The sequence below is a fragment of the Ictalurus punctatus genome, chromosome 26, assembly GCF_001660625.3.
Source record: "Ictalurus punctatus breed USDA103 chromosome 26, Coco_2.0, whole genome shotgun sequence".
NCBI lineage: Eukaryota > Metazoa > Chordata > Actinopteri > Siluriformes > Ictaluridae > Ictalurus > Ictalurus punctatus.
Window position 1 is genome coordinate 9,911,293 of NC_030441.2, and position 26,730 is coordinate 9,938,022.

Genomic DNA, 26,730 nt, shown 5'->3' on the forward strand with positions numbered 1-26,730 from the left:
CATCTAAAATGAAGAAATAGGATTTTCTCTATGCAGCAGGCAGCTTCCCTGCTCTCTCCTGTGTACCGTGATCCCCATATCAATCCATCAATCAGGGCAATACCCTGCTCCGCTTTAGCAGAACCAGACCTTCCTGATTCAATTTCCCCAGCACCATAAACACTGGCTCCAGCAAATTGTAAACTGTTGCATCTGTACATTCACAAGAGGGGAAAAAACTTCAAATGTAACCTTTTCATTTTTTTTTTTTAAGAAATTGCTTCATGGTAGTTAAAGTACATTATACACAATGTATAATATTTATTTAACAAAGCAGTCTAATTTGAATTAGTTTACATGTTGACTTTATTTTTTCTTAAACCCTTTTAACCCCTTAAGTGTCAAATTGTACTTTAATGTAGTTTCATGAAAAAGAAGAAGAAAGGGAAAAAATGAGAGGACTGGTTGGTGTTTTTAAGATATTTAGTTTACTAACACTGCCTTAAGTTATTAACTACAACATCTCTTTTTTTTTACTTTTTTTAACACATCATTAAATAATACAAAATAACAAAATCATATTGATTAAAATATAGTTGTGTTATTTTTCAAAGAACAGATTAACAGCAAGTATCTCCTTTTTGCTGTTTTACTATAATAATTGATAATATTACTGATTTGAATTGCTAAGATTATATTTGGAATTTTTGGACATTTTATTACCATAATGTTTGATGGTGTATTTGTTCAATTTTGCACATGGTAAATTACTCAGTACCCCAGCTCCCAGAATTTCACAATTTTACTGTAATATTTTTTAACAATGTAGCTCCTTGTCTTTTCTGATGAACAGGGTTCCATATAAACTGCTCAAAAGCCAGTTTGTGATGCTGTAATGCTTAAGGCAAGAATAATATTAGGGGAAGCTGAAACTAGAAGATAGGAAAATCGTGATTCCTATCCATAAGCATAGCAAAATCAAGGGCTTTTGAAGTCTACAGGATTTTATTATATTTCTAGAACTCTCTTTTTCTTCATTTCATACACACTCACCATCAGTTGAACTGGTGTGACCAGGGCAGGTCTTATGAATCAATTACAGCTCTCTTTGCCATGCCAGTCTACCTCCTGTATGTATTTATTTATTCCATCTCTTTACCTTTCTATTTACTTCTCATTCATTCCAAAGAAATCAGTAATGAACTTAGAGATAAATGTCAAAATGCATCTGAATTTCCAGGAGGTCAACCCGACTCAAAATCCCTTTTTAGCTCCAAATGTTCAAAATTCTCTGTCCAAAATTCAGAGGCACTAATCTTCTGTCTCTTATCTTTGTGCATAAAAGATTCTGATTGTAAGAGTCAATAAACATGAGCCAATCTTCTGTTGGTTTGTCTGATGCAGAGCTGGTGCAGGAAATACAATAAACAACTCCTGCATGATTACTATGGAGACCAAAGTATCAAAGTGATCCTGGTTGCACTTGAAGTAAATGGCTTGGCAAAAAATAACTTCAGTAGTGATGCATGCAATAGAGCAAGATGTGCAAATTTATTAGGATGAACACTAGAATTATAGGTCATAAATCCACCACTTTTATCAGCCATCACTCTTCAGGCATCGCCACATGAGTTGTTTATTGTAGCTCTGTAAAATATGCAGTCACCTTGTTAAAACAGAAAAAACGATTGGTTTTGAAAAAGTCTTTTTGAAGCAACTTTTATTCTCAATTTTTGTCTATTCAATAATAGTGGCAAGACACTTTAATAAAAACAAAAGCAAATAGCAGCCCACTGGCCTATTACAAATCACAATATTTATTTGGTATATCAATGGAAGTATGAGGCAATTTGTATCCCAGACATTCAATACCATTGAATTTTACATGTGAAATTCACTGCAACCCGAGTAAGCTTTGACACATGGATTTATGCCATAAGCCAATAGCAAAACCGATTTGTATTTGTTGGGACAATCCATTATAGGTCAGCAGATCCAAAATGGGGGAGGCTAATCATAGAACGCTTCCTCATGATGTGTTATACAATGGAAATAAAAAGTCTACACAACCCTGTTAAAATGGCAGTTTTTTTTTTAAGTAAAAATAAAAACATCAGAAATTTTCCAACCTTTTATGTGCCATTGCAAAGTATACAAATAAAGTGAAACTTTTTTAGGGACAAAAATAAAAAGAAAAAAACTTTAAATAACTTGGTTGTATAAGTGTGCACACCCCTAAACTAATACTTTGTTGAAGCACCTTTTGAATTTATTACACCACTCAGTCTTTTTGAGTAAGAGTCTATCAGTGTGGCTAATCTTGGCTAAGCAATATTTTCCTACTCTCTCCCGTGTCTCCCGCTTCAGGTCACCCCACAGATTTTTAGCTGGATTCAGGTCTGGGCTCTGTCTAGGCCATTCAAAAACATTGATCCTCTTATGGTTAAGCCATTTCTTTGTTAACTTGGATGTATGCTTTGGGTCAATGTCATGCTGAAAGGTGAAATTCCTTTTCACTTTCAGCTTAGATTCAGGTGCCTGAATGTTTTGCACTAAAATCAGCTGGTATGTGTAGCTATTCCTGATTCCCTCCACCTTGATAAAAGCTTCATTTCTGGCTGAAGAAAAAAAGAAGCATTAAAGAATGATGCTACCAACGCCATGCTTCACTGTGGGTATGGTGTTCTTTCAGTGATGTGCTTTTTTTTGCACCAAACCTTTTGCAATTGTTCTAATCAGACTATAACAGATTTTGCCACACTTGTATGTTTTTTGTTAGAAAGGGCTTCTGTCTAGCCACCCTACCCCATAGCCCAGACATGTAAAGAATATGAGAGACTGTGGTCACATACAGAGAGTAATCAGTACTTGTCAGATATTCCTGCAGCTCCATATGGTAAATATGGGCAAAGAAGGCTGTGAAAAATGCTATTGATTGTTTAACTTTTTGATATTTTGTTAAAAATTCACAAAAATACTCTGCTGTCATGGCTATCAAACAATTGCAAACAAAACACAGGTTTATTAAAAAATATATCTTTGTTAAATATAGATGTGCAACAATTATTGACACCCCTATGAATTCATTTAAGAAAAATATATTTGAAGTATATTCCCATTCATATTTCTAAATTTAAAAAAAAAAATTGTACACCTGGGTGACTAGGAACAGGAAATTGTTCAACCATGACTTCCTGTTTCATAGGGACATAAATATGAGGTAACACATACAAGGCCAAATTCCTTTAGTCATTCATAACAATGGGTAAGACTAAGGAATATAGTTGTGATGTCCGGCAAAAGGTTGTTGAGCTTCACAAAATGAGAAGTGGCTATAAGAAGCACAAGCACTGAAAATGCACATTTCCACCATCAGGATAATAATTAAGAAGCTCCAGTCAACTGGAAATGTTATGAATCAACCTGGAATTGGATGTGTGTCTATATCGTCTCAATGCACTGTGAAGAGGCTGTTTTGAGCGGCCAGAAATTCTCCAAGGATCACAGCTGGAGAAATACAGAAGTTAGTTGTATCCTGGGGTCAGAAAGTCTCCAAAACCACAAGCCGAATTCACTTACTTCACCACAAGTTATTAGGAAGGGTTTTAAGAAAAAAGCCTCTACTCTCATTCAAAAACAAACTCGAGTGTCTTCAGTTTGCCAGACACTACTGGAATTCTAATGGGATCGGGTTCTATGGTCAGATGAAACCAAAATAGAGCTTTTTGGCAATAAACGCCAGAGGTGGTTTTGGTGCACACAGAGAGGTGGCCATATGGAAAAGTACCTCATGTCCACGGTTAAATATGGTGGTGGATCTTTAATGTTTTTGGGCTGTTTTTCTGCCAGAGGACCTGGACATTTTGTTACGATAGATAGCATCATGGACTCTATCAAATATCAACAGATATTAAAAGAAAAACTGACTGCCTCTGCCAGAAAGCTTCAAATGGGCCGTGGTTGGATCTTCCAGCAGGACAATGATCCAAAACATACATCAAAATCAACACAAAAATTGTTTACTGACCACAAAATTAAGATCCTGAAAATCAAATCAAGGCCATCCCAGTCCCCTGACTTGAAACCCATGGAAAACCTGAGGTGAACTGGAGGAGAGTCCACCAGCGTGGACCTCACAATGTGAAAGATCTGGAGAGATTCTGTATGGAGGAATGGTCTCAGATCCCTTGCCATGTATTCTCCAACCTCATCAGCATTATAGGAGAAGACTCAGAGCTGTTATTTTGGTAAAGGGAGGTAGCACAAAGTATTAAATAAAATGGTGCCAATAATTGTTGCACACCTATATTTAACAAAGATTTTTTTTGATAAACCTGTGTTCTGTTTGCCATTGTTTGATATCCATGAGGCCAGAGTATTTTTGTGAATTTTGAACAAAATATCTAAAGGTTAAACAATAAATACATTTTTTCATAGCATTCATTGCTCATATTTACCAAGGGTGCCAATATTAGTGGAGGGCACTATATGCAATCAGGTTATTGTAACATTTTTGTTTTTCATATTTTTCATATTTTTCTCCAAAATGTTTCTCATTGTTTTTCATTCAATTTGATGTATTTTAACTTACAATGCAGGTGGAAAAAGTTCTGAAAATTTATCTTTTTTTCTTCACAAAAACCTGACATTTCAACAAGAGTATGTGGACTTTGTATATCCACTGTACATTATAATAGCACTTAGGTGAATTACAAATTGTTAGAACTACACTGAGGTAAAATGTCACAAAAGTAACTCAAAGGGGGTCTTTAAAGGGTTTGTGCCCTTGAAAAAATCCTTAAAATTTCTATGTAGAGCCCAAAACTCTTTTATAAAAGCTTCTAGGCAGAACCCACTAAGAAGCTAGAACTACAGTACTGTGCAAAACTTTTAGGCATCCTATTTTTTTTAGTACAAACTTTGTTATATGTATTTTATTTTATGACTTCTACATTATCAAGTCAGTACAAAAATATTTCAGATTCCCAAACAGTAGTTTTCTAGCACAAAATGAAATGTTACAGAAAAATGTTTGTATGTCATTAAAGAAAGCAGCATGTTACGTACGAGACACTTTTCAGACAAAAAACACAATGAAGGCTGCTGGGTTTTGCTGCAAAATTAAAAAGCACATGCGACAGTCAAAGTGTCCAGAAGGACCGGGGCTGGTTCTGCAAGATGCTCACTAAAACTTACAGCTCATTATACTGCACAAATTATACTTGAGACTACTATTTTTATTTTTACTTTTTTGTCACACCAAATATTGACTTTGTTTCATATATTATTGTTTACTGCTCTTTACGGTATTTTTTTTTTTAATGTAGAAACATTTAATGTCATTAGTTTGAAGGTATCTTTGCTCTACAACATTTCTTTGCAGGTGCCTAAAACTTTTGCACAGTACTGCATAACTATCCAAGGAACTCTGTGTGTTGGAGTAAATAGTATAGTATAACTGCATCCGATTAATTTAAAAACACTTATAAATCTTACAAATTGTACTTTTAAGTTAATTGTGGTTCATGCTTTTAAATGTATTAAAATAGGGTATTCAAATATTCATGGTTTGGGAACACAGACTAAGTTTACACCTTCTCGTTTAATGCTTCTGATAAACTTGGCTGTATCATGATAAGATTTAATGACATGTATTTCATCATAATCAAATATGTCTCAGGTCAGACAGAAGTCAGATTGAAAAGTGAATAGTTAAATGATTAATAATATGCTCATAACATCCAATCACCAACTTCCTGTGCTGTTCCCTGTATTCAGTTGTGAATATTCAGTGAATATTCAAATATTGCAATTTTATGTGCCAGTTCCTTCAGCACTCATGGACCCCATGAGTTATGGCATAATCTTTTGTCTATGGGTTTGGTTTTGTGGTTTGTATGTGTGCATTTGGGTGTATTTACTTGTCTTGAATAACATTTGGTTAAAATGTTTCCTAGTCCTCCTGAAATGGTTGGATCAGTTCATTTCAAATCTGTTTTAAATTTGTCTTGGGTACAGAATGTCTTAAGGCTATGACTTAACATTTTACCACAAAAACACAAGACCTAACACTAAACTTACCTACTAACCCCTGATTTAACACCAATAAACATAACATTATTAACATCATCCTTAAACGTAACATTTGAGAAAAGAGATGCAGAAAGAGAACTTTCATCCATGTATCACATTATTTTTATCCATATCACTTTATGATGCCAGAGACATCCTTACATTTTGATTTAGTCCACCAAATCAACATGCTGGGTAAAACTTCTTGGCATTAGAGAGCCCTTCCATCTCTCTTTTCACAGACATCATTTTCTTTTTCAAAAGCAGCAACACAGTACAGGTCTATTGTACTGCTTCTTTGCTGTCTTATCACTGAGGATTTGTGCAATAGTGGATAAGTCTTGCTCGGTTTCATTGAGTTATGCAGGCTCCTAATCACTAGACTGAAGTTCTTGGTCCTTGCATGAGTTCAGATGAGCCAAAACGTGTCCTACACTTCCATATGCACACAAAAGCACATCCAGTGCATCTCTAGAGATTTTTTTGGTGCCGATGAAGGGCACCTGAGGGAACATTGTGCACCCTGAACGTGCTCCAGCTGGTTGAATACGAAAGGATGAGAGGTCACTTGTGCTCTGAAGGAACAGTGTTCACTGCAGATGCTACAATAGTGGCATTTTTGTGCACTGATCAGAAAGAAAGGGTTAGGAATAAAATTCATGAAAATATAATTACAGTGTATTAGAATATTTTGTTATTACTGTAAATACTTTACACTAAAATTCTGTGATGTCATGAATGATGTCATCCTTAGAACACTGCTACTGACTGCATACTTGCAGATGATGTAAATCTCATGGATTTTACAGTGTACAGTGTAAAGCCCTTGCTAAACTTGCCCAAAGCTTTCGCACAAAATAAATCTCAAGAGGAAAGCTGGAGGAGGAGAGAGTGTCAGTCGCTTCCACTGTGCCAGTGGGGGGCATAAAACATTGCTCCACTGTGCCATACGAGTCTCGATAGGGGGTGCCTGGCTGGATGACAGTCAAAATCCTATGAGCAATGGTCCCACTGGACCAGAGTGCTATGGAGCAAGAATTCATGTGAATGATGGATTAAAACTCTTAAATGAGTCTGAAATATATTTTTAGGCTGATTCGTGTTGCAGAGAATATTATAGTGGAAGTTTTGATACTCTGCAATAATTTAGTCTCCATTCAGTGTTCGTTCTCCAAATCTACTTGGGCATCATACACAATCTTACACACTAAATCTGCAGTGTTTCATTTGAACCAGGGGGCAAGGTAGCTTAGGGGTTAGCACGCTTGCCTCACACCTCCGGGGTTGGGGGGCTCGAATACCGCTTCTGCCTCGTGTGTGTGGAACTTGCATGTTCTCCCCATGCTTCAAGGGTTTCTCTGGGCACTCCAGTTATCTCCCCCAGTCCAAAGACATGTAGGCTGATTGGCATTTCTAAACTGTCCATAGTGTGTGAATGTGTGTGTGATTGTGCCCTGCAATGGGTGTCCCCCAACTTGTGCTCCAGGTTCCCTGTGATAGACTCCTGTGTAGGATAAGTGGTATGGAAAATAGATGGAGGGATGAAATTTAAACAAAACAACTCTTATTTCAGTGGATTATACTGTAAACAATTGTGAAATTAGAGTAGCGCATTGGTTTACAGTAAAATATCAGAAAACATATAATTGGATATCTAACGTTTTAGGCAGGTGTGAGAATGGTAAAGATGCTCTTTGTATCGACAAAGATCTGCAAATAAGTGGGTTCATTTTGTGTCCCGTGTTAAGTTTATGTTTATGTACTAGTACAAACTTTTTGATGTGGAAAATGACTGAAATTCATCTTTTAGTGTGAGTTGATACAAAGGCAGAGGTGGTTGAATCAGCACAAGCTAGTGATGACTCATTGGTTAAGGCGACAGCACAGAAGGTTGTGAGTTCAAATTGAAGCACCTCCAAACTGCCATGGCTGGGTCCTGAACTTTCAACCTGCCTCAATTGTAAATGACTTTGGATAAAAGTGTCCGTCAAATACAAATGTGGTGGTTTGTAATTTATTTTATACTGTACGTTTAGTTTATACTGAATTATATTTACAAGTATTAATGGTAAATGCTGCCAGTAAATTACTGTAAAATCACCAGGAAAAATTACAGTATAGTACATTTAGTACTTTACTGGTACAGTACAACATTTTATAGCAAACTTTACAGTGTTACACTGCACAGCTGTTACAATGTACACCTGGAGTCTCTCTTGTAAATCTAGGTACAAAGAAAACTGAAGGCCAGATGTGTTGTCCTCTCCACAATGAAACACAGACACTACCTCACTGATATTCCATTGATCTTATCTGCAGTTCCCTGGACAGCAGCCACAAACAATCAATGAATCAGTGGTATAAATAGCCTGTGTTTTCCTGCATCTGAAGTAGTGGGTCACGTATGTAAAAATGTCAAAATTATAACAAAGCTTTCATATTAGCAGTAATATGTGGCTGGGCATACTAAGTGTGATTGTCTGTGCTAGTTTGAATATTGTTGTTAACTGAACATGGAAAGAAAATTGTAGAGTTTAAGTAGCTAGCTAGCTGGCTTAGTTACAAACTGACTCAAATCACTCATTTCTCTTTTATATTTTGTCTTTAACTTTCCAAAGGGTTCAAAAGAAACCTTTATTTCGCATTCCCTCATAGAAAGATTTTATCCTAGCTAACTATTAGCTAACGCCAGGCTGTAATATAGTGTCTACGGACCTATTTTTAAGCTAGCTACCTATAACATTAGCTAGTTACAGGACTATAGTTAAACTTGTGCGTAACTGTAAACACTGCTTTGCAGCTTCTATTTGAGTCACTTAAATCTTAAGACAATCTATTTTTAATATAATATTTAATATATGAGTTTAATGGTATGCATTGCCTTGAAAAGTGTTGCAAAAATGAATGGCTCAAACAGTGTAGCTATTAGAACAATTAGAACAGGTTAAGTCTTTGTTTTGGCTGCTGTTGGTTATCCATATGCCTTCTGAGGAAACTGAAAGAAGTTTTTGTGCTTTAAGAAAGCTCAAAACAGGTTCAAAGAAGACTCAAAATGTTATCGCCCTGAGATTGCAAGTTCCAATCCCAAAGATGCCACAGCCATCCATGGTCAGGGGTTCAAGAGAGCAAAATTGGCTATGCTCCCTGGATGGGAGGAATGGTATACCATCTCTCCCTTGTCAATCACAGCAACACTTGCCAATCGTGGGTGTCTATTAGCTCATATATCCGGAAGAGGGGCAGATAGAGCTTTCCTCTAAATGTGTTATGTAGTGATGGGTCATGAACGATTCGTTCATTTTGAACAAATCCTTTACATGACTTGAGAATAACGAGTTGTCTCACAGAGTGATTAGTTGATTTTGTTTTGGCCACACACGCGCAACATCCTTTTGTGTGTGTAATGTGAAACCAGCATAGGCTCTATTCAGGAAACAGAAAGATTAGTTGACCTCTCAAGTCTTCTGGTCCGAGTCGTTCCTTCTTTTGTCATGTGACAGCTGCATAGGCTCTGTACAGGAAACAGAAATGATTAATTCACTTCCCGAGTCTCTTCTCTGGTCCGAGTATTTTGTTCATTTGTCATGTGATGTGACAGCCGCATGTATTCTGTATTGGATGCAGAAATTAGTTCATAATTCCCAACCTTCATTTCAAACAAGCAGGTAGTTAGGTTTTGTTTTCACTCTTACTGTTACACGACGCATTTCTGGTCTCGAAAATGTAGCTTTTTTATTTCTTACAATTTATAAATTAGTGAATTTCTGTCATGATGGTTCTTTTCCTTAAGACTGAATCTGGAAATAAAGAGTTAGGTAATGCTTTAAACTTTACCTGTATAATGGGATAAAAATCATGTTGATAAAGCAAGATAAAACGTATGAGAAAAGAGGCCACACGGCCTCAGACTACGCGGCTGTCATATGACGAATGAATTACTCGAACCAGAAGACTCAGGAGGTGAAATAATCGTTTCTGTTTCCTGTACATAGCGTACGCGGCAGTCACGTGACAACAAGGTGAATGACTCGGACCAGAAGTCCCAGTTGAGTGGTGAATAAATCATGTCTGTTTCTCATAATTTGTCCTTGGCTGCATTATCGTTTTTACCTTATTCGGAATATGATCACAGTAAGTAGACATGTTGGAGGAATTTAGCTATTGAAAATTCAATATTTCAATTTTATTCTGCTCAAATGAACTAAAAGACGAATAAAGATTTGTTCATTTTGCTGAACGAGATTCAAAGATCCAAGTGAGTAAAATGATCCGATCGTCCTATCTCTAGTGTTGTGCCGCCCTGTGATGATGCATGAGCAGTAGTTGGAAAAAATGGGTTTGACTGGATTCAAGTGTCTCAGAGGAAGCACATGGTAGCCTTCACCCTCCCCGGGTGGTTTCTGTCATATGATGGGGAAAACAGCAGTTTTATACTGTACAATTTTCGAGTGATTTTACTTTTGCAGATAAAAATCACTACATCTTTGTTGAAATCTAATTGACCCACAAGTTCTATGGCAAGTTCTAGCTCAAGTGGTAGCTCATTGTTTAAGATGCTGGACTAGTGATTGGAAGGTTATGAGTTCAAATCTCAGCACTGCCAAGCTGCCCCTGCTGGGCCCTTGAGCAAGGTCCTTAACCCTCAACTACTCAGTTGTATAAATGAGTTAAAAATATAAGTCCTTCTGGGTGGTCCTTTGGTGGTTGACAATTAGCAAATATACATGCACAGCCTGTTTGTACTTAATCCATATATTGAACTGAAGGATGAGTTGTTCTCAATGATAAAGATGTCCGTTTGAAAAATTATCCATATTGGCTTAGGGTTACCTTCCGTTTATGTTCTCCTTCCAATTTTCAGAATAAACCTATCTTCGTGAAACTAAGAATGTCAAGATGAAAGGCAGAAGCATGCCCTTCATGTATCTGAACAAGTCCAAAGTGCAGAGTACAAGTACAGAGATATGGCAAATTGAAATAAGATCTACATCCTTGCTAGAAAGCATTATGATCTAATGTAATTTCCTTTTATCAAAGGGCAAAAATGGCAACTATTTCAGTAATGTAAAATGATTTGGTATGTTTAAATGTACTTTCATTTTCTATGTTGCAAATCACTTTAACTACATTGTGCTCGCTGCCAAACGCAAGCGTGTTCCAAGTGAAAGATCAGCTCCACGGCTCCCTTGTGCTGCAAATAGCCACTTGTGTGCTAAAGGTGATATGCACTTCTACTGTATATCATGCAGGGTCTCCAGCATTTCTTCCAGGTAGCATTGTAGCCTGACAGTTATACTAACAACATATTTGACTCATGTGAGCTGGGATGCAATTACCCTCCTTGAAGAGAGAAGTAGTTTCCTACATCACAGAGCCCTGCAGTAGTCATCTCAGCAGGCAGCTTCACTATGATGGTGTGCAGTAGTGCAAACTGACCATCATCGCCATTGGGGACGTGATTACCATCATTAGCACCACTTACCGGACATGTTATAGATAGGTGAATTGGCTTTAGTTCAAGCTATGCCTCCCGCACTCTCTCTCTCTCTCTCTCTCTCTCTCTCTCTCTCTCTCTCTCACTCTCTCACCTATCTACCACACACTCTGAGCCCTGTGCTTTAGGTTAGGTTAATAGCTAAAGCAGCTATTTTTTATGGCGAATTAAATTCCCGTATTGTAAAATGTACAATACATTTGAAATAAGGAAATAATCCATTCAGTTGCATTTTTACATGCTCTGTGATGATGCCTAGCTGGACATACTTTTACAAGACTTTGGCAGGGTTCATCAAATGGCAGACCACAGTCCTGATGTGGACCCAGCAAAGCAACACTTTAAAAAGTACTGTAGCAGAGCAGATAAACATATTAGCAACTCTAGAGTTCTAAACATGAACCAGGCAGATTCTATTGCAGATCCTCTTCTGCGGCTTGTTTCAGCCAATTACATGCGTTTATGTAAATTATTTAGCTGAAGGCAGCTCCTTAGACCAGAGACTAGCTACAGGGCTAGAGATGCTGGTCAGAAGGAGGGAGATTTCACAGACTTTTGTTGATTTTATTTACAGTCTCCAGTTTGATTGGTGAACTGACAATGGCAATGCTAGCTAAATTATAATTAGATGTGAAATGAAACTAGTTTCCAGGTTTTCTTGTACTGAAAAATTACAGCATTTTGGAGTAAGTACAGTTGTATAGTTTTAGCTTGTAATTTTTAGCAGCTTTAGTAGCTTCAGTAGCGTAGCTACTGGTAATAAAATGGCCAGTTCTTACAATGACGCTTCTTCTGAGATCTGTCTTTTAAATGTAGTAAAAAAACAACAACAACAACAACAACAACAACAACAACACAGTGCTCCATATTCTGTACATAACATTACTGCAAACTCTGATTTTTTTTTTTTTTGCCAGATTCTGTGCAAGTCTGATATTATTTGTATTCCACATCAGATTAGTAAGCAAGTAAGGCCCATTCTTGCATATTTTCCATTTCTCAAATTGGCACTTTAAACTATGTTTTTCCATTCTAGTCAATAAATATATATGCTGATCAACCATAACATTAAAACTACCTGCCTAATATTGTGCAGGTTCCCCTTGTGCTGCCAAAACAGATCTGACACGTCAAGTCATGGACTCCACAAGACCTGTAAAGGTGTGCTGTGGTATTTGGCAACAAGACGTTATCAGCAGATCCTTTAAATCCTGTAACTTGCAAAGTGGGGCCAGACCAGATCACCATCTTCCATTAATCCATGGTCCCGGTCTGATGCTCCTTGTAAGTGCTTTCGGCAGTGGAAAGGGGTCAGCATGGGCACTATGGCCGGCCTGCACAGCCGTATACTCAGCAAGCTGTGATGCGCTGTGTGTTCTGACACCTGTCTGTCATAGCCACCATGAAATTTTTCTGCAAGTTGTGCTAAAGTAGCTCTTCTGTGCGATTGGACCAGATGGGCTAGCCTTCACTCCCCACGTGCATCATTGAACCTTGGGGACCGATGATCCTGTCACTGGTTCCTCGGTTGTCCTTCCTTGGACCACTTTTGGTAGGTACGAACCACTGCATACCGGGAACACCCCACAAAACCTGCCGCTTTGGAGATGCTCTGACCCACTCGTCGAGCCATCACAATTTGGCCCTTGTCAAATTTGCTCAGATCCTCACGCTTGCCCATTTTTCCTGCTTTCAATGCATCAACCGACTGTTCACTTTTTGGCTAATATATAGCACCCCTTGACAGTTGCCTCTGTATCAAGATAATCAACATTATTCACGTCACCTGTCAGTGGTTTTAATGTTATGGCTGATCAGTGTATAAGAAAGTGTTCCACTACACATGGCACACATACATATGCAACAGATTTTCAAGTCAGCTCTTCAGTGTTATATTTGCCCATAGCTATGCTGTAGTTGGATGACTGTGCAGTTAGGAATATGAGTAACCTTGTTAAACAGTGTGGCATGAATGTAAGGTGTGAAATCTTTCTTTACCCAAGAAGTGAGTCTCCTGCTGAATGCCTGGAAACTAGTGAAATAACTGTAGACATAAAAGCTGCACTGGAAGCTTGTAATACAGCAAATGATGTTAAATATTAGGCACATTTATTTGGTTTAAAAGATTTTTTTCACATTTTCCTAGAAGGTCTGTTCATCTGAGGCAGTCAGGATGCAGTGATTCTTTTCACTACCTTCTATTATTCTTTCACTCCTTTCTAGCTCAACTTTTAAGAATTAAAATGATGTTATAACTTAAATAAATCAAAACTGTTTCAATAATTAAATAAATCAATCGCCAAAAGTCACCTTGTCTGTGGCTATTCAACCTGATTTAATGCCAATTTACTGTATATTATGGTGGTGAACTTTATGCATGACCACACCATCTATTTGGTTTATATTATTCTATATACAATCTTATAAAAACTCTCATTTAAATTTGTTTCCCATATCCCTTTTATTCTAGAGAATGCCTTCAAATGTGTTTCAACTTATCATTAGAACTTCTTTTTGTTTTAATATATTCATTTAAACATTGCTTATTTTCTTTGTTTCTCATCAGAGTAAAACCACTTGAGTATTAAATGCTTCAGTGTAATTACCTTCCCTCTCGGAATTAATGCATTACTAGAATTTTGAGCACTTCACATGGTCAGTACATTTTAAAAGCTCAAATCTGCCAAAATCTCTAAACAAGAAAATATGGTACAGTATGTCGTTCATACAGGCTGGGATTCACTGCAAATTTGACTGCTAAACCCTGGTGAGTCATGCTCCTTTGTTGGCTAAGAGAGAAGGTGACTTAAGATGGCAAACTCACCTGATTAATTTTCCATACTCAAGCCTGTTTCGCTGCACAGGTTTACCAAATGTCTGTGCTCAACATGGAAAAAGGGCCTCAAGACGAGAATTTGAGCAAAATCACTGCCTGTCTGTAAGTACAGCTAGTTGCTGTCTTTCTGATTGCCTTGAGCTAAGAATGGAGGTGTCTTAAAGAGGACGGGGAGGGGTGTATGTATTCCGTCTGTCTGATATCATGTGCACTAAGAGTGTTAATGATCAAGCTCAAAATAGCTAACTTACCCAATAAATCTGAAAAGCACCGTCCGTGCACTACACCACAGAAGAGTGGGCTACAAAATGGAGAAAACATAGAATATTTATCTTCATTAAATACTTTATGGTAGTCAGTGTCACTATGCTACTGGAGCCTATCCTAGGAACACTGCATAAATACACTGGATGGGACACCACTCAGGTTTACATCTTATTTTGAGCTTAATTTAGGCTCAACAATCTTTGTAAGCAAACCATAATATGTAATGATCTATTATCTCAGCTGTTGTTTTCAATAGTGCTGTGTTAACAGGACTACATAAGCCCTGTCTGATGAATAGCATAAACCTTCATAAACATGTCTTATACCAACACGCATCAGCTGTTAAAAAAAACTGCATTTGTCAATTTTTATGTCAACTTGACATAACACCTACAGACAGGTGACAAATTAAAGAAAAACCAACATGAAGTGTCTTAGTAAGGTGTTAGGCCATCACGAGCTGCCAGAACAGCTTCAGTACAATTTGGCCATTTATATAAATCACATACGCCATATGAAACTGGAATGAGTGTCAGTTCTGTAGGTGTTTTGATCTTTTATCTTAATATTAATAATGGTCACTGCTAATATCTTGACTATGTCACGGTGTCATACTGAAGGGTTATATGTTGATATTACCATGAAATTCTCATCTTTGTTATAATTTTTTTTTAATAATAAAAATCCTTGCACTCGTAAGCCTCCATTGCTGTTTACGTCACAATGCATTCTGGGTAGTGACGTCAAATGGTTGCAACGGTCTTGATATTCCAGTGATCCTGCAGCGATTTAAACATATCTTCAGCCTTTCAATTCGAACCCGGGCATAACATAAGTGAGGAGGCTAACATAGAAGACATTACTCAAAATTTACATCAAAATAAAGACGATCAGAGAGGTGAGGAGGCGAGAGTTGGGCAAAATCCATGGAGTCTGTGCAGCAACTGCACGTCTATGCCGACCGAAAATGTTTATTGTTCAAGGTAAGCATATGGATCGTAAACTATCGGTTTATGATTAAACGTATTCCAATTTCAATCATTTTAGAGATTATCAGCCATCTCACCATCGTATACTTTATCCTGTTAAAATTCCGACAGCCAGTGCACTGTCGCCATGTTATGAGCAAATCTATGCTATCTACATAGCTTCGGTGCGTATGCAAGTACTCATATCTTTGGAAAGCTAAGATTCTTGTGATTCAATTAGTTGCAAGATACAATCACAACAGTAGCTACAATCAATGTCTATGTCAAACCACCAACATACAAACAAACATTTACAAAACAGAGGCAACTCAGCTTATATGAAGCATCGTTATAATCTACAGATCTATAACATTCTGACAAAAACAGACTTGTTACACTGGCAAAGGTCCAAACAAACAAATTATGCAAAAATATTTAGTCCAGTTTTCAAAAGAGACCATGCATGTACACCAAATGATTCAAGTACAGCTTTAATTTGACTTTGGGTATGCCTTGGCTAGACATTTTATGCTAATTTTTACAGGAGCTTTACGTTATGAGAATATATGGGGGGAAAACGCACTAACAAGATGCTTACAGGTTTGATTATATTTACAGATATCCCCTGCATCACAGCACACAACAACTAGAAAATTACAGCCAAAAGTAGCACAGTGTGGCATTCTTTTCCTGCTGCGGGGGCTAGTAGCTAATTCTCCTGAGTGCTTAAGTGCAACCGTTTTACGTCTTTGACTCAGAGTGCGTAATGGCGGCCAACATAGGTTAAAATATGTATTAAATATTAAGGATTTTTAAAGTAATGAACATATTTCATGTGTTTCTAACAACATATTTTAGGCCTACAAGTCTTCATAGTCGGGGTTCCTTTTAAAGATGTTTATAGAGTTTTGTCAATTATCGTGCAGGGCTTATGTAGGCATCATGTAGCCTTGTGAACTCTGCCTGCACAAATGCTGCTAAATATTACTGATGTTTATAATAGGGTTAATAAAAATGAATTAATCAGTAATGAATAAGTGAGGTGTTAGAATTTTAGTCACGTGGTCAGGTACAGGGATACAATTGGGCCATAATGTCATAATGCAGACATTATGATAGACTCCGACTGTCTCCTTGGTGACACGCACTCAATGGAAATGCTGTCCAAACCGTGGCATGCCGACCATCACGGGTAGCATGGGATCACATTATGTGTTCATCCAGGTCCATTTTTAGTGTCAAGTCAAGTTGGTTAAGCTTAAAAAACAAGTCAAGTCACCTTGACATACCGCTTCATGACTAGCTTCAACAGTAAATAATGCATGTGGCAGTGCTTATACGGTTCTGAGTGTGTATGTATGTGTATGTGTTTGTTGCAGATCCTCTCTGCAGCAGCAGTCAGGCTCTGGATATTGACCTTGGTGTGTCTGTGTGTTCCTCACTGGAAGGCTGCTGCAGCCCATGACAGCAATTTTTTTTATTATTTTTTTTTTTATGAATGAGCAAACATGCTCTGCATTTTAATGCTGCCACAGAGACCTGACCCAAGCCTCAGCCACAGCACAGAGCTCCTCCTCCTCATGAGGTAGTCTGCAGCTTTGTCTTAATGAAGGAGGCGGAGGACTATGAGATGGCCCACTCCTTCATGCACAATCCATCCAATCAGCATGTCAGGCTATAATAAAGGTGGTAACTGCCGGCTGGCAGGAGCCTATCTAGAATCTGGAGCACATGTGTATGGGTTCTTTATGTAAAAATAATAATAATAATAAATCACAGCACCAGCTGTGTGTCCTGTGCAGACACACAAGTAGTTATGTAACACTACCCTATGGGGTAGAGCTATTTTAATTATGATTATCACTACAATTACATCACTCATGATGGATTCAGTAGCATTATAACAAGCTCAAATTCTGAATCACAGAGGTTGTTTTATCAATTTAAAGAGCAATGTATATATATGACCTCTTTATATATATATATATATATATATATATATATATATGTATATATATATATATATGTATATGTATGTATATATGTATATAAAATACAATCGTTACTACAACCACTATTTTAGCTGCTATAATATTACTATACTAACGCCTATATTTTTTACTTTTACTAATGACTATTACATTTCATTACTGTAATGTAATGTGCGTAACCATGCTCATTACTACAGTAATGTTTTGAAGTATTATCATATCATCTTATAAGGCTGAGATCATTTATGACACAATCGTCCATATAACAGTTGTTCAAGTCACACTAGTTCAATATGAACTATGAGCTCTCGATTTAGTCATTGGGAGACAAGTATCCCAACAAAAACCCGTTCCCAAACCCGCCCCAGCTAAGCTGGATACAGTGTGCATCATTAGAATGATTAAAAAGACATCAGATTATACCACCACTCCATTGTTTGTCAGTTATTCAGTACTGTTGTTGAATTTTCCTTCACTTTAATACAAATTCTAGCCAACACAGGCATTCTCTCTGGATCCATCAAACATCGCATGCATGCCACCTCACTTGTTTCAACAGCTTGTTTCCCATTATGTGTCAGTACGGTTTATCCATGTGCATCCAAAAGGGCTTTAGAGATACTGTAGATTTTTCTGCTTTAAGAATAACAGATTAACAAATTCCATTTTTTTGACAGGCAGGCGATTCTAAACCATGAAAATTACACAACTTTTTCACTTTTTGGGATAAAAAAAGCTATCTTAATGGTGATTTGGATGGTTTTATAGAATGCCACATGCCATGAATTATGGGTTGCAACATTTTTATGTAGATACAAGCTGCTAAAAAGCGCCAAAGGACATATATGTAGCCCTGCAAAAATGCAAGGTGCTTTTAAATTACTTTTAAAAGTAAACTCTGGATATAATACACAAAATGCTTTAGCTTAGTTGTTTATATATTATCAAGTCATTTATTGAGTGCCAGCCCCATGTTCTACATGCTCGGGTTGGTTTGCTTTTTTCATTGCTATTATTTATTTATTTCTGTCTAATGTACAATTTTACAAGTTAGTTTCAACTGTATGCACCCCTCAACCAAACCACTGTTTTTGTTTTTTTGTTTGTTTGTTTGTTTGGTTGAGTTTTGTTTTTTGGGGGTTTTTTTTAAATAATGTGAAGTGTGAAAATAAACCTAACCAAAATACCAAATGAACCAAAATGATCCATTTTGCTCTGATTCAGACTCTGACTATTAGGTGCATTTAACATTTTCACCTGTCACCTGATTTATTTGGGTTCTGAAGATTAAGCATTTGACATCTGATGCTAAACTATGGCATCATCTGGATCCTTCGCTTTACATATAAGAAAACAAAAGTTAAACTGTATTCCAAGCCAGTTTGGGTTAATGTGGCTTTGCAGGGCACTGAATTATTGAGTGCTGGTGTCTTATGATATCTTCATCCCAGTACATTTGATGAGCCTGAGGCTTTTACTACAAAGCCTTAATATGAAACCTCAACAAAATGATATAATGTTTAACTGGAAGCACAGTAAACATCGGGTGTAGAAAGCATTTACCTGTCCTGAAGATGGAAAATAGCACAAGATTCTTTTGCTGTGCCTCAGCCATGCACTGTGGGATTGTAATGCAGAAATTCTGAATTTAGTGAGAGCATAGTGTCAATATGAGTTATACAATATGTGACAATACTGTTAACCTTTAATGGCTATATGCTTGGATTGTATTTGGCCTAATTTGTTAGTCACTTTGGATAAAAGCATCTGACAACTGAATAAATGTAAATGTATTTCTTATTTCTCCCACTCTGAACCTCTTGAATTTGTATTTCAGATCTTGCTCTGCACTTTATATAATATCTGGTATGGATGTCATGGTAAGGACACAGTTATGTAAAGTCTTGGCGTTATTAGATTATATCTCAGGCCAAACTTTGAGGGGTTTTTTATTCACATTTGTATAGCCTGTGAATGAATATGCTGTGACATCTTCTGAAAGACTTAAAATATCTTACAGTGAAATAACAATGTGGAAGATGGAGAACAATTTTTTTTTTTTAAACAGAAAGGAGAAAAAGAAACAAATTGGAAAACATTAAAATGCATTAAATATTTATACAGACATATCATGAGGAGAGTTTTCCAACTTTACCTTTTCGGAATGTTAGACAGCCTAAAATCACCTTAGACTAGGAGAATTTCTAGAACACTGGGGCTCCACTTGTTGCTATTTCAAGTTATGAGTTGCTGAAAGAGTGGCACAGTGGTGTAGTAGCACTGCTGCCTCACAGCTCCAGGGTTTGATCCTGAACTTGGGTTACTGTCTGAGTTTCTGTGTTTGTTCTCATCATGTACACATGAATTTCCTTCAGGTTCTCCAGGTTTCTCCAACTTCCCAAAAACATGCCAGTAGCTAGGTTAACTATGCTAAATTGCCCATAGGTGTGAATGAGTGTGTGACTGAGTGTGCATGGTGCCCTCCAATGGACTTGCCTCCCATCCAGGTTATATTCACGCCTCATGCCTTGTGTTCCTCTGGGCTTTGGATCCACCATGACAATGACCAGGGCAAAGTTTTTATACTGATAGTACTCTTAGTCTGTAATCTAATGAACCAGTATCAGGATGTAAACTGGATAAAGGTGTCTGGCAAAATGCCTTAAATGTAAATGTAAATAAAGCAGTTACTAAAAGTGAGTGTACAACTGTCCAGTATTAACTGGATAATTGGAAGAAAACATGGATATGTGATACAAAGGCAGAAGAACAATTTGCAGCCCAGTTTGATAGAAAGCATCCTGACTTGAGACATGCATGTGGAGCTCTTCAAGAAAGTATTAGCAAAGTCAAAGAATCCCTAAAAGTCAAGGTGTTAGCTGTAAATGGCACACTATTAAGTCAAAACATGTCTGTTTGTATCCTCTGTGCATTCTCTGAGGTTTTTTTATTTCCCTGAAAGCAGTTGCCCCTCGTGGAGTGCACGTTCAAGTGTCTGTTCCCTATTTTTAACCACCTACCCAGCTACCCAGCTACAACAAGCAAACACACACACACACACACACACACACACACACACACACACACACACACAAAGCAACAGTTCCTGCCAGTAGCTAGTCATGGAGCTGAGACAGTGGCAGATTAAATCAACCTGAGGGCTGATCCGCTGTCACAGTGATTACCCATTCTCTCTGTATCTCTCTTTCTCTCTCCCTTTCTCTGTCATCCGCTTAATCACAGCTGTGACTGGCTATCTCTTGCAGCTTCCTGCCAGAAGCTCAGATTGACTCCTGCCACCTTCATCCATATCACTGACTCTATTGAAATTCATCCAACAGAATTGTTGTACAAGTGTGTGTAAAATGAACTTGGCATTTTTGTCATTACTTGAGGAAACAACATGCTACAAAGAAACACTCCTACTGTTCACCTTGATGAACTGACCTTGGTGTTCTCCAAGCATATTTATGTGTGGTATTTACCATCAATGTCAATATCAAGATCTTCAAAAATGTTGATAGTTATTCTTTAACATATTTGTCCTACTTTTAGTTACTGTCATGAACTGAATTCTACATAAGTCACTGCTGAGATTTAATGCTGTATTATACACATTCAGGAAAAAAAGGGTACCAAGTTGTACCTTTCCTTGGCACTGTACCTTTCCTTTTGCTTGTATTTTTTTTAATAATGTTTATTTCCCTGGAAATAAAGGTACACTATATTGCAGGGAGGGGGTACGATGGCTTGGTGGTTAGCACATTTGCCTCACACCTCTGCTGTTGGGGACTCGAATCCTGCCTCTGCCCTGTATGTGTGGAGTTTGCATGTTCTCCATGTGCTTCAGGGTTTCCTCAGGGTACTCCGCTTTCCTTCCCCAGTCCAAAGACATGCATTGTAGGCTGACTGGCATCTCTAAATTGTCCATAGTGTATGAATGTGTGTGCGATTGTGCCCTGTGTTGGGTTGGCACTCCCTCCAGGGTGTTCCCTGCATTAAGATATTTCCTTGGCTCCCCTGTGACCTGTGTAGGATAAGTGGATGAATGGATGGATGGGTACACTATATGCACCTTTCTAGGTAAAAGATGCAGTACTGAGAAAAGATGCTTTTTTTCTCTCTTTTAATGTTTCTACATTTAAAAAAAAAAACTGTAAAGAGCAGTAGTAAATTAAATAAAGCCAATATTTGTTGTGACAAAAAAAATTAAAATTAAAATTAAAATAGTAGTCTCCAGTATAATTTGTACAGTTTTAAAAGGAAATTAGCTGGTATGTTTTATCGAGCATCTTGCAGAATCAGCCACGGTTCTTCTGGACACTTTGACTGACTCACTTGCTTCTTATTTTTTCAGCAAAACCCAGCAGCCTTCATTTTGTTTTTTTGTCTGAAAAGTGTCTCTTACGTAATATGCAGCTTTCCTAAATGACATACAAACATTCTTCTGTAACATTTAATTTTGTGCTAGAAAACTACTATTTGGGAATCTAAAATGGTTTTTGTACTGACTTGATAATGTAGAAGTCATAGAATAAAAAATCTATAACAAAGTTTGTACTAAAATAAATAGGGTGCCTAAAACTTTTGCACAGTACTGTACATACTGTACTAAAGGTACAAACGGTACAAGATAATGGGTAACACCTAACTGACAAGGAATGTCTGTACATATTTTTTGACACAACTCCCACTGGTTGGAAATGCAACCAGAAACATTTTGTGCAATTCAGCAACAAAATGTTCATGAAGGCAGAACGGCATTAGAATGCATCAGGATGGCAGAATGTAAAAAGAGGTTTAACATTTATGGCTTTTAATGTGTGTTTTGACCTTAAAAAGGCATTACCTTATGTTGAAAACATTGTTGTTTAATATCTCTATGCAGTTCCACAATAATGTAAACCCTTTTTCTTTGGCAATCAATGAGCAGCACCATTTCTCCTGTCATGTTTAAGATCTACGCACATTGAAAATTTTTGTGGTCAGAAATGGAAAGCTTTCCTAATAAACTTTTTTTGGAAAGTAGCTGATTGGTCCAATTAAAATGCTATAAAGCTTCTAACTGGGGTAATGCCAGACTGTATCCGAGTCTTGAAATAATATAAAATATGACAAGGTTTTCCAGTAGGATGCTGAGCTGTCCTTTTTACATGGCTTATGGTATGTCAAATGCCATGACTTGGCGAAACAATTGTGTGGGCCCTATAAGAAATTGAAAACTATGGTCTGACCATCAGTTTATGACCGTTTTTCAAGAGGCTTTCAGGTCATTCCATTTACATGGCACAGCATTACACAAACGTTAAGATTCTATCTGTTTGTAAAAATTAGCCTAGGCCTATGTATTCTCATGGATTGAAACAAAAGTTTGAGACTGTCATATTCATGTGTGGATGTTTCAGTAGCAGGCAGCTGTATGAGTGTTGGCACTGAGCATAACAAGTGTAACTTACACACATGAGCACACAAAGCCCTGACTCTATATAAACCTTCAGAAAAATAGTTCACATTTAGTAAAACCTTAGTATTCGGATGAATAGAACAGGTCATCCATGTTACCCTTGTAAACTTTGTCATATGCACAATGTATTTTTGTCATGAAAAGCATCTTGCATTCATTCTTCTTCAGCAAATGCTTCATTGTGGTCAGGTTCACTGTGAATCCACAGCCTATATGAGGAACTCTGGCCATGACGGAAGGTGTGAATACAGCCCAGATGGGATGCCGGAACATCAACATCCAGTATGCCAAGTCTAGGGATGTGACGGGGAGTAAATTTTCCCACCGGTTAATCAACGTGTGACGACAATACCGGTATGAATGGTATTTACCTCTTTTTCCCCTCTTTTCCCCCTCGCTTTTAAATTGTTTATGAACGCCCATGTGCAGTATATTTTCGCTATCAAATTAGCTGCAATTCGGGGGCGGCAATTGCTTGAATAGTGGGTTCATTATTATTCTAAATATAAACACAACAACTTCAAAACAATGACAAACTCGCTTACATTAAACAAAGAACTTTTGAAACCAAATCTTCCGCCATCGTCTTGTCAGTCAGCTCGCCTCACTCTCACTCGTGCTAAATGAAATCTGATCTGCGCTGCGTCATGCGGGTCATGCTGAATTGAGCAGACGCATTCGGTTTTTAATTGTAGCGTCCATTCTCTAACCGAACTAAATCATTTTTATTACTATAAAAAAGCAAAATGACAGTGGGGGCGGTGCCACGGTGGGCAAGTGATGTAATCGGTGTGCGGCCGAACACCGTGTAACACCGGGAACACCGTCTATCGCAGCAAACATAGCCAAGATAAAATCCTACTCGGTTTTGCATACTTTGAAAAGCATAATGCAAAATCTTTCCAATGAGCCTATTAACACAAACACACAAATACATAATTATCTTACTATCCTTGTGAGGACCTTCCACTGACATATGACACGATATGGCCAAAAGTATGTAGACACCTGATCAGTATGTGCTTGTTGAACATCCTGTTCCAAAACCATGGCCAATAATATGGAGTTAGTCCCCGCTTTGCTGTTATAACAGCCTCTACTCTTCTAGGACGGTTTTCGACTACATCTTGGAGCATAGCTGTGGGAGGCTTAACTTGCAATCAGTGTTCCAATTTATCCTGAAGGTGTTTATTGGGGTTGAGGTCATGGCTCTGTGCAGGCCCCTCGAGTTCTTCCACACGAACCTTGGCAAGGCATGTCTTTATGGCACACACTTGTGCACAGGGGCATTGTCATGTCAGAACAGGTTTGGGCCCCTTAGCTCTAGGGAAGAGAAATCATAATGCTACAGCATACAAAGACATTCTAGACAATTGTGTTCTTCCAACTTTGGGGCAATAGTTTTAATCAATGCTATGCCTACACCTAAATCTAACCATAACTTGAACCTCAGCAACTAAAAGGAAACATTTTCCCTCTTAGTTTTTGTTTGTTTGAATTTAATAAAAAGCAATATTTCCTCATGGGGTCCAGCCAAATATTCCCACTAGGTCGAAACTCTCAAAAATTCCTGCCCTTGGGGCAAAAACATACACACACTCTCCCACACATGCACAAAGACCGTTTTGTTTTCATTAAAAGGCAACACTGCTTCTAGAGACAGATCATAGCCTACAATTAGGCTAAGCTAGGTTGTTGCATTAAGCTAATGATGTCTTAAATTGCGAGCTGATAGTAAACATAGATTAAATGTTTACGCTCCATTATATGCACACATACTGTCGAGTTTTCAGGACCATGGACAGTGAATCTCTCTCTCTCCCTCTCTCTCTCTCTCTCACACACACACACACACACACACACACACACACACTTACCCAAGAATTTCTTCCTCATCAAACGGTCCAATGACAGAGCGCAACACGTCAGCCACTCATTCAGCAGTTTACCTACTTCATTTAAAAGGCGCCTCGCGCTGCGTTTCTCAATAGCAGTAAATGTTTGACCATTAGTAATGACACTCAGCAACAGCAACGAGAACACATCACGATCGTTCCCTTATCAGCGCAGCCATCTTCGGCCTCGGTTTTTACCTCGCCGCTTATGGTGACAATGTCAGCTATTTAACCTTAACGTTGAGTTTTATGCGCGGTTAAGAGGCGCGCGTGGAGTGAGTGATGTGCAAACAAAGGCCACATGAGGAGGGGAGGCTCTTCTAGCAGATTAGCCGCGGGGAAGCGCCGGTGCCCTATTTAGTGTTATTGAAATGTACTCAAACGTGGAGTGGTACGGATGTGAGCGAACACCTGGCCTGTAAAAACACACAAAAAAAACAACAACCAAAAAAAAACCTTATCCTTTCCGCACAGCCTGGAAGAGCGCGCGCGCGCGCACACACGCACACACACACACACTGACTAAAAGATCTGCTTTGAAGCTGCTGGTGCACTGACACAGTAACCTTGGCCAGCTGCAACCTGATGCGCTAGAACGCTGTGTTTTTGCCGTTGTGTGTACACTGTGAATGCAACAGGCAAAGAGAACTAAAACGCAGGGTAGGCCTGTACAATATGCAGCTGTTCTTTCATCCTGAAATGAAGTATATTACGCATAGACACCACATTAGTACTCTGGTTTAGAAAAGCAAATCATTATCACCGGTACTTAGTTTGAAACCTTAGTCAGTTACCATGACTACTAGACGAAAACCCGACTAATAACGAAGAAATTGTACCATTCGCGGCCCCCCTACCTTACACTCATCCATGCACGTTCGCACCGAGTACGCGTCCGTCTCGTAGCGCTCGGTCATGCTCTCGAACTCCTCGTATTTCTCCTGAGCGTGCAGGTCATAGCGCTGGTACGCCTGCACGCACAGGGTACACCTGGACGGGTCGCCGCTCGAGAGCGCATCCACACTGCAGTTCAAGTCGTCCGGGTTCGTCAAGCCGTACAGCAAATCCATTAGCGAGTAGGCGTTGCAAAACGAGAGGTACAAGTCGCTCGGGTTCACGTCTGGACCCGAGAGGCCCGCACACAAGTGGTCCGCGTCGGCGAACGTGAAGCAGTTCCTGGACGTTTCCAGTCTCCACGGCGGTTCACTAGTGTTTCCAATGGAAATGGCGTCTCGAGGTGAAACGATCCTGGCCGGCTCCTCGTCTCGGCTCCTGTTGAGCTTGGCCTCGGCGCAGAAGCGCGGCCGGTCAGACAGCAGCGCGGCAAAGACGACGAGCGACGCCAAGGAGAGCCGCCATCGGTGCGCCCGCTCGGAGTCTGCGGACTGCTGCTCGTTCTCGCGCGGTGCAAGCCGGTGCGTTAAACCGTCATCTCTCTGCCGTGGCTTGCGAGCGCCGCTGGTCATATTTCGGACAAGCGCAGCACCGGCCGACTCCACCGTGGCGGCTTCTTTTCTGCCCCTATAGTCATTTGACGTTGAGGTCCGCCTCGCGCGTCCGTTTTTCCCCCTTTCGATACCTTCACTTCTCCTCCGTGACACTGAACGGCGGCTTCCCTCCGCGATGATCTGCGATAATCACTTAGTCCATTTGGGGGACGATGGGATTATTATCACTGCGTGCATCGTCGAAGGCCCGCTCGAGAGGGCGAGAAAGAACAAGAAGTAGAAGAAGACGAAGAAGAGGCGGTCGCGTGCGCAGCAA

At 38.7% G+C, this 26,730-nt stretch overlaps 1 protein-coding gene across 1 annotated transcript in view; it reads right to left on the minus strand.

The window, feature by feature from the left end:
* The window catches only part of nalf1a (NALCN channel auxiliary factor 1a), a 91,991-nt gene extending 65,534 nt beyond the window's left edge, over positions 1-26,457 (minus strand). The window contains exon 1 of the mRNA XM_017456887.3: positions 25,824-26,457. Coding sequence (XP_017312376.1) covers positions 25,824-26,432 — 609 coding nt within the window. The 5' untranslated portion in view covers positions 26,433-26,457. The remainder of the gene's footprint in view (positions 1-25,823) is intronic.
* Positions 26,458-26,730: the final 273 nt, after the last annotated feature.